The sequence below is a fragment of the Chrysochloris asiatica genome, unplaced genomic scaffold (assembly GCF_000296735.1).
Source record: "Chrysochloris asiatica unplaced genomic scaffold, ChrAsi1.0 scaffold00169, whole genome shotgun sequence".
NCBI lineage: Eukaryota > Metazoa > Chordata > Mammalia > Afrosoricida > Chrysochloridae > Chrysochloris > Chrysochloris asiatica.
Window position 1 is genome coordinate 5,051,541 of NW_006408687.1, and position 9,942 is coordinate 5,061,482.

The 9,942-nt window shown below is 40.9% G+C and overlaps 1 protein-coding gene across 1 annotated transcript in view; it reads right to left on the reverse strand.

Annotated features, from left to right (window-relative positions):
• Positions 1-9,942, reverse strand: part of NAAA (N-acylethanolamine acid amidase) — a 38,929-nt gene that overhangs the window by 5,550 nt on the left and 23,437 nt on the right. Inside the window, exons 5-7 of the mRNA XM_006871603.1 lie at positions 4,521-4,597; positions 813-985; positions 614-676 (exon numbers count right to left, since the gene is read on the reverse strand). Of these exons, the coding sequence (XP_006871665.1) occupies positions 614-676; positions 813-985; positions 4,521-4,597 (313 nt within the window). The remainder of the gene's footprint in view (positions 1-613; positions 677-812; positions 986-4,520; positions 4,598-9,942) is intronic.

Genomic DNA, 9,942 nt, shown 5'->3' on the forward strand with positions numbered 1-9,942 from the left:
AAACCTGAGCTGTTTGAAAACTCTATAAAAACCCTGCAGACAATGAATTCAGGGCTCTTTCCCTATTCCGATGTTTCGGATAAGGTTAGAGACCTGGCTCGAGCTTGAATAAACTTCCCTTATGTATTTGCATCGGTACACGGCTCCTGGGTGGTCTTTGGGGACCCCGAATTCTGGGCATAACAATAGTTAGAGACTTTTCAAAATTAGAAGGGACAATGAAAGCCCCTGGGTTGATTTATTTAAGGAAGGGAAATGCTTTCCTACCAAACAGCCTACATAGAAGACCATGAATCTCTCTCTCCATTTTGCAGATGTGTGAAGAGAGACCCACAGAGGTCACCCAGTGAGTCACTTGCAGGACTGGTGGTAGAATCTAAGCTTCCTGACTCTTAGACCAGGGCTAGCCTCACTTTCCTAGCGCCAAACAGTTACCAAAGAGGCTCTCCCATGCACACTCTACTGTTCTCTCCCATCCCAGCTAAGGTATGGTGAGGGAACCCAGGCACATTTCTGTGAGGTACTGCGGTTCTCTTCAGTTCCTGTCCTAGGAGGGGCACCTTCTCCTGACTACAAGAAAGCACTGATGACCAGAGAGTACGCAGAGGTCTACCTTCGGTCATCTTCCTTAGGCACAGGTTTCCAGTGGTCATAATTCGTCTCAACTCGGAACCACCTAAAAGACAGCACACGTCGTCTTATCCAAGATCATTCAGAACACAGACACCAGGGAAATACATATATAAATTAAATTACCTCTAGTTTCACCATATATCATAAATGTATATTATTTGATATAGAATTCTACTTACTGTCCATTTAAAGGATCTAGTGGCCAAATGTCCGCTGGGCCATTTCTGTTCCTTGTGATGACCACACCCTCCCGGGGTGATATGCCACCAACAATGTAATAAACATCAGCAATAAGGGGAGTCTTGGCCAATTTGATAACAGCTGCGTTAAAGCTTTCCGACTCGCTCAAGGTCTGAACAAAAGGATAAGTAAGCATGCATTACTAGTCCACACCAATAACTGAGCAAATGATCCAGAGAACATTCTCCTGATATATGTTATGATTATACGTCAGAACTGCTCTGACCTCATCTTTTTGACATCAGAGCTCGTGAGATGTAAGCAATTTTGGATTAAAATGAGGATTTTACTTACAAAAGTAGAGAACTAGAAGTTGATGATTTCTAGATCTTGCTCATCAAATACACGTTGTGCTTTTTAGGCAATTCACCCTCACAAAAGACTCCTCACATTTCTTCAATCATCTTTCCTTGCAACAAGGTTTTGTGTGTTTTGTTTTCCATTCCTAACACTTTATCATTTTTATTATTTATCAGCGCTAAACACTAAAGGAAAGCAGAGCTTTGGAATTACCACAGTGTTTCTCAAAAGGTATTTCTTAAACACCTACTATGTGCTCGGTATTGTGCTGACACAGGGACTGTTATTGCTAAGTGTTGTCGAGTAGGTTCCAACTCATAGCGGCCCTGTAGAGATTCTGAGGAGCGGCTGGTGGATTTGAACTGCTGACCTTGTAGTTCAAACTGATCTTGGTGTCCAGTGCTTATCCTACAGCACTACACCAGGGCTGACACAGGGATCGAGCACTGAATATGACAGATACAGTGCGGTGTCTCCCAGGACTTTCAAAGAAAACAGAAATATCCGCATGCATTGGTGACACGGTAATCAGTGTCAGCATGGGAAATAAGAGATACCATGGAAGTCACAAATTCCAGGAAGTATCACATGAGCTGAGGCTGAAGGGATGGGAATAAGTTAGTCTGCTGAAAATGGTGGCTAGGGGCCGGGGTAAAAGTAAGGGGAAAAGTTCTAGCTCTGTGCAATAAATTGGCAGGTGATAGAGGGAGCTCTGGTAACGTAGTGGTTACGAATCGGGCTGCTAACCTCGAGGTCAGCAGTTCGAAACTACCAGCGGTCCGTGGGAGAAAGATGAGGCGTCCTGCTCCCATAAAGATTTACAGCCTCAGAAACCCTATGCAGGGTCACTATGAGTCGAAACCAACTCCAAGGTACTTAACAACAACAACAACAACAGAGAGTATGCTACATTAGAACAATGATGTTAAACCGGTATTTAGAAAATTATGGAGGTTCATGGGAGCCCGGGAGACGTAGTGGTTTATGCACTGGGCTGCTTGCTAACCACAAGGTTAGTAGTTCAAACCCACCAGCTGCTCTGCGGGAGAAAGATGAGTCTGTCTGCTCTCATAAAGATTTATGTCTTGGAAACCCTAGATAAGTCCCCTAAAGTGCATAGAAAGCCCATTTTCAGGTATCCTGCTAACTTTCTGGATTCTTGATATGACTCTCTAGGATAAGCACTGGACCACAGGTTGGTTTGAACTGCAAGGTTTGGAGTCCAAACTCACAAGTTGCTCTTTGGAGAAACCCTATGCAGGATTGCTATGGGTCAGAACCTACTTAACAGCACTTCAACAAGCCCAACTCTGATCATTTTGGCCCCTCTCCTGCTTATTCTAAAGGATCTGGCCTCACATACTTCTTAAGTTCTTGAAAACATTTTCTTGGGGTACTCCCTAAGTACATTGAAAAATTATACATCCCTTACCTTTTTTAAGTGACTTCTAAAATTTTTCATCATTGGTAAATGTTGACATTGAACAAAGCAAAAACCAACCAAACTTGCCAATGAAATAGACATAATGATTTACAATATATTTAGATACAATTTACACTGTACAATAAAATGTCCAGATCTTAAGGGTTTGGTTCAATATGTTTGACAATTGTATACACTTGTTGATTCATGTAACTACTAACAAAACAAGATGTAGAATGTTTCCTTTTCTCTGGAAAACCCCTCCTGATCATTCCCACTCTGAGGATACTTTTTCTCTTGCTCAGTGTGTGTTTCAGATTCTTCCATTTATGTGACGTTCAGGTTATGAATATGTCACAATAAGGGTACTCTTCTCTTCCTTATGTGCTCCTTCCTACAACTGATCTGCTGGAGACCATCCTGCTGTAGATACCCTACCCTTTTCACCTTCACCTTCATAGTCACTCTTCTACCATTTTTTGCAAGGTTGACATTTTATACTCACCTTTCCTGAATACAGCCCAGGTACATTATCGGGGGTGGGAATGTGGGCAGGGTCAAACAAAGGAGCAATTCCAAAATCAGTGTCTGCAAAGATGGTGTGCTGTCGATTTTGTGTCAGCCAATCAGAATTTTCTTCTTATAAGATGCTGGATCCTCTGTATTTACGCTCTGTGAAAATTTCCTTTTGCTGCAGTACATTGGTGACTCTTTATAAGGTACTGCCTGATCCTGGATCATTCATTTCTCAATAAATGACTTATTTCAATTTTAGGAGAAGTTCCAGTTTTCTCTTTGACAAATCTTATTCATATAGCCCCAAACAGAAAACAATCCAAATGCCCACCAAAAGTAAAATAGATAAATACATTATGACACATTCATAACCTGAACAGTCCTAAATTATAAAAAGGAATGAGCTACTGATACACACAGTCATATATATGGAAGAATCGGAACCGACACGACGGCACTTAACAACAACAACAACAACATTAGCTGTAGAGGAGCTCTGGCAGTGTGGTGGTTATGAATCGGGCTGCTAACCTCAAGGTCGGCAGTATGAAACTACCAGCTGTTCCGCAGGAGAAAGATGAGGTTTTCTGCTCCTGTAAAGATTTACAGCCTCAGAAACCCTGTGCGGGGTCACTATGAGTTGGAACCAACTCCACGGCACTCAACAACAACAACATACACTGTAGGGGACTTTTGGTGTGGCACTGTAGGATCAGCACTTGACTGTGAACCACAAAGTCGGCAGTTCAAATACAGCAGCTCCTCCTTGGAAACCCTATACAGGATTGCTACGAGTTGGACGGCACTTAACAACAGCAGTATGCTCTAGCTAAGCACTGGACCCAAGCTTGTTGTGAACTGCAAGGTCGGTGCTTTATATTCACCAGCCGTTCCATGGGAACCCTATACAGGGTCACTGTGTTGCAACCAGGGCATTTAACAACAACAACGTGTTAAATTATAGTTTATATGTCATTTGGAACCAGTTCATTTAGTAGGCTCATGCAGAGTGATGTTTCCTTTGTTGTGCGCAGATCTACCTTCTAATACATTTGTTTTGCTAATTGGGATATTTGCAGATGGAGATTCTAAAAGCAGAATGTGTTTATCTATGGAAGAGCTTGTTACCTTTTAATCTCAACCAGCTCCTGCTGAAAGTTGTATTACAGAAAAAAATGATATGCAGTTTAAAACATCAAGGCATCTCTGAGATGCTTACTCTTTTCAGAAATGTCTTACATTGAAATGATACAGGAAACTACAGCATGAACACTAGGCTTGGAAAATGAAATTGGGGTGAAATGAAATAGAAAGACCATAATGATTTAAAATATATTCAGATACAATTTACATTGCACAATAAAATGTCCAATTTTTTTGTGGGGAGTTCCACATAAAATATACTCACAGAGCGGATAAGCCAGCTGATCGGAGAGTGTCTCTGTAAAAGGCCTGCCATCATATTCTCCCACCACCAGCCTTTGTCTGCCAAGATAAGGGAGGACCAACGAGTAAACATGCATAAGCACCAATTTTTAATTCCTGAAATCTTACTTCTTTCCTATTTTACAACTGCCAAAAAGCTGTTGTCAAAGATTTAAGCTTGAATTTCATGTCAACCAGAAAAATCACTGTGTTATACGTGCAAGCACGTGCACACACACACAAAAGGGCTTCAAAAAGTTTATGGAATTTTTTGAAAAATAAACTCCTAAGATCTACTAGCAAATAAATATATGCGCATATTCACTCATGTTTCAAGAGCATCCTTCTTTGTCTCAGGATACAGTGAATAATTATGTTAAAGAGAAGCCTCCTATAACTTCTCCCTTAGGCAAAACAAAACCAAGTGGCTGTAAAAAAAAGTAACCCAATAACTATTAGAAAGAATGTAAAGAACTTAAACCTTTCAGATGTTTATATTTGATTGGGGCTCAGATTTTTTTAATTGACAAATTTACAACCATCTCCCCAAATTACTTTTTCATGTTTTTCAAAATCTCTGTGGAAGATTTATTTCCAAAAAGAATTTTCATTTAAGAAATGAGTATTGGGTATCTTCAATGTACCACATCTTAACTTGGTCCCTGCTCCCTATCCCGAAACTCTCCCTCCCTTCCCCACCTCCACTGTGTCAATCTGACTCTTAGCGACCCTGTATAGAATTTCCAATGCTATAAATCTTTACGGAAGCAGAAAGCCTCCCACAAAGTGGCTGATGGGTTTGAACCTTGCAATTAGCAAGCAGTCCATTGCTACAGCACCACCAGCTCCTTTAACTCTGTCCAGACTCTTGGAATTTAGCAGTGAACGAAAGAATCTAGTGTGCCACACATTTATTGGGGCACTAGTCACAATAGCAAAAATGACGGAAGCAACTTAAGCACCCATAAGCGGATAACTGGAAAAATAAGATGTGGTACGTACATACAATGGAATACCACTCAGCTATAAAGAATAATAAGGAGCTCTGGTAGCGTAGTGGTTATGAATTGGGCTGCTAACCTCAGGGTCAGCAGTTCGAAACTACCAGCTGTCCCGCGGGAGAAAGACGAGGCTTTCTGTTCCCATAAAGATTTACAGCCTCGGAAACCCTGTGCAGGATCACTATGAGTCAGAACTGATGCCACGACACAGAACAACAGCAACAACATAAAGAATAATGATGTGATATGTTCTCAAAACATAACACGACTGAGTCTAGAGGATAATATGCTGAGTGAAGTAAGTCAACCACAAAAGATAAATAGTATATGATCCACTTGTATAAAAACTGAAACAAGAAGTATACATACAGAAATCAGCATTCATTGATGATTACCAAGGAAGGGGGGGGCTGGGGGGGGTCAGAAGAGGAAATCACTCTTTAGTTAGTAATCTGTTGCCCCAGAGTTGATTCTGACTCCTAGGGACCCTATAGGACAGAGGAGAACTGCCTCCTAGGATTCTCAAGGCTGTTGTAATCTTTGTAGTGCAAAAAGAGAATGCGCTGGACCACAAGGTTGGCTTGAACTTAAAGGTCGGCGGTTCAAACTCATCAGCCACTCCTTGGGAACCCTGGAAACTGACTCAATGACGCTTAACAAGAACAATCTTTATAGAGTCCTGGGGTGCCGCTGTAGGATATACACCGCACTACTAATCCAAAAAGGAGCTCTGGTAGTGTAGTGGTTATGAATCGGGCTGTGAGCCTCAAGGTCAGCAGTTTGAAACTACCAGCAGTTCCGTGGGAGAAAGATGAGGCGTTTTGCTTCTGTAAAGATTTACAGCCTCGGAAACGCTGTACAGGGTGGCTATGAGTCGGAACCGACTCCACGGCGCATAACAACCACCACTAATCCAAAAGTTGACAGTTCAAGCTCACCAGCTGCTCCTAGGAAACACAACACAGGGTTGCTGAGTTGGAACTGACTCACCGGCACTTAACAACAATAACAAATCTTTATGGAAGTAGTTGGCCACATCCTTCTACTCCAGATTCAAATCCCAGCTCTTTCAGTTAGCAGCTGAGCGCTTAAACCACTGGTTCACCAGGGCTCTTCTAGACAGTAGACACTTGTTATTTTTGTTACAGGAAAGGCAATACCAAATGTGAGTGAAGTGTGTACAACCTGACCAAGGTAAATGATGACGCTGAGAAATACACAAAAATAAGGAACATTTTTGGTAAATGCGATAATAATTTTACAAGAACAGTAATAACAACCAAAAAATACGTGTGGCTACATAGCTAAATATATATGCATAAATGTGTACAGGAAGGTACATGTATAGGTGTGTGTGTAGGTATGTACGTGTATGCTACATACATATTCATAAGTATAATAAATCACATAGGGGCATAGTGCTGGATACTTCCTAAGCATAAACAAACACCTCACAAGATTGTTTACTGGGCTTAAAGGCTTTGGACCACAATCTCACGGGACAACTCAGTCAATTGGCATAACATAGTTCATAAAGTTTACATTCTATATCTTAGTTTGATGAGTAGTGTTAGAGGTTTTAAAAGCTTATATATAAGTGACCATCTTAGATAACTGGGGTGAAAAAGAAGGAAACCAAAGACTCAAAGAAGCAGCTAGTCTACACAAACCACAGCCTCATCTGAGATCAGCAGAGACAGATGGTGTCTAGCTACTACTATCAACAATAGATGGTCCAGGTAGAAACTGAGGAAAATGTAGAACAAACTGAAATTCTTTTTAAAAAGCCAAACTTACTGGTCTTTGCAGTTGAGACTAGAGGGCACCCTAAGACTACCACCCTGAAATACCCTTTAACCTTTGAACTGAAACCACTGCCGGAGGACACCTTCCATCTAAATAACATATTGGCTCATGAAATGAACACTATCACCTGCGAATACTGTGTTTCTTTAAAAATAAAGTTATCTATGTGAGATCAAAGGGTCAACAGTTACCCTAAAGCAAAGATGAGAAGGTAAGGGTGGAAGGGACAGGGAAACTACATTCATGGAAAAGAACCAGAATAGAAATAGTAAGAATGTTGACATATTGTGGAAAATGTAACAATTACCACAGAACAATTTCTTAATTGTGTCTATTAACCAAGAGAGGCTGCCTTGTTATTTAGGTATTCTAACTGTGTTGTTGTTGTTAAGTGCTATCAAATTGGTTCTGACTCATAGCAATCCTGTATAGGATTTCCAAGGGAAGGCTGGTGACTTTGAACCGCTGAACTTGCAGTTTAAACTGACCTTGAGTTCGAGTGCTTATCCTACGGCATCATGCCAGGACTCCAGAAAAGAAATAATAAGAACATTGACATATTGTGAAAAATGTAACCAATGCCACGAACAATTTTTTAATTGTTTCTAGTAACCAAGAGATGTTGTCTTGTTATTCAGGTATTCTAACTCAACGGAAGCAGACTGAAATATAACTAGCTTTGATTCAAATAAGGTTAAAAAAAACCTTTAAAAATCTTTGAAAACTAGTGTGGACCTGTAAAAAGTTAAATTGGCAGAAGCTGTGTGATACATATTTACAACAATGGAGAAAATATAGCACCTTATGATATTTGGTTCCAATATTTGGAGGGTTAGGGTCATGGTTTCATGGAACAACCCAGTTGTTGAGCTAATATCATGTTTGTCTTTCTGTTCTACCTCCTACTTTCCAAAGTCATAAAAGCTTACAAACACCCATCCAAGGCACAACAATTGGTCTCTATTTGTCTGGAGCAAGAGGATGAAGCAGGGTCAGGAATGTTGTTGTTGTTGTTGTCAAATGCCGTTGAGTTGGTTCTGACTCATAGCGACTGTGTATAGGGTTTCCAAGGAGCAGCCGGTGAGTCACCTGCAGTTCAAACTGACCTTGCGGTCCAGTGCTTATCCTAGAGCGCCGCACCAGGGCTTGGAATGTATGGTTAATTGTTGCCAAGAACAATTGCATCCTTTGCTATGAGACCAGAATTGGATGGTGCCTGGCCATTGTTACTGAACATTCTGCACAAAGACTCCACTGAGGAATCCTTATGAAAAGGGAGAGAATGCAGAACACAATTTCAAATTCCCATGGACTCCAGACTTTCTGAGGCCACAGAGGTTGAATGAACACCGGAAACTATTGTCCTGATATCATTTTTTAATCTCAAACCAAAAATATTCCCTAAAGTCCTCTTGAAACCAAACAACAGTTTAGCTTAACTAGTAAAAAAAAAAAAAAAAGAGAGCGTCTGCCTTGGGCAACTTAGCTCTTTTAAGAATTATCTACATGGGATCAAAAGGAGCCCTGGTAAGGCTGTGGAATAAAATAAGCATCTAGCTGCTATGAGATGGACAACTCAAATCCACCAGCCTCCTCAAGAAAAAAATTAAGCTGTCTGCTCCCGTAAAGATTTACAGTCTCAGAAACCCTATATTGGGTCACTATGAGTGAGCTCTGGTAGCGTAGTGGTTACGAATCGGGCTGCGAACCTTAAGGTCAGCGGTTCGAAACTACCAGCTGCTCCGCGGGAGAAAGATGAGGCTTTCTACTCCCGTAAGGATTTACACCCTCGGAAACCCTGTACAGGGTCGCTATGGGTCGGAACCGACTCGAAGGCACTTAACAACAACAACAACATGGGTCAGAATAGACTCGATGGCAGTGGCATATGGGATCAAAGTGACAACAACTCAAAAGATTAGATAGGAACTTTAGGGGCAGAGAGTTTATATTAATGTGGGAGGAATGACACAGAAAAGGAGGGTGAGAAAGATTGCACAACCCAAAGAATGTAATTGATGCTATTGAATTGTACATATAGAAATTGTTGAGCAGATGTATGTTTTGCCATATATAGTCTCAACAACAACAGCAAAATATTTTTTTAAAGCAATGTGACAGTATTTCTTTAATATTATACTCAATGATATACATTAACCTAGCTGTGTTTAAGCGGCACACACCTTAGGTTCTACTAATCAGTTGGTCAAACAGTTTGGATTGCAAAATGACAAAAACAAAAGACTTTTTAATAAATATACATGTTTCAGTAGCTCAAAAGAGGGAACAAATCTTTACAACAAGGATCATTCCCACCTCTCCATACACAGAGTAGACAGGGATGGGCAACTTGGACATTGGCTACCCAAAATGGGGGGGCTACAAAGGCAAGAAGTGACTGGCTCACAAGCTTTCAAGAGGGAACCTAGATCCAGAGGGCGTGGAGGAAGGTAGAATCTCCACTGAGTATTATCCAATCTGTCTAGGCGAGGCTGATGAAATGAAATGCAGATGGGTCTCTTGTGATACAATAGTGAATAATTTTTATCAGGACTGATTGTGAGGGTTGGAAATGTAAAAGTAGACATTTCGTAGCAA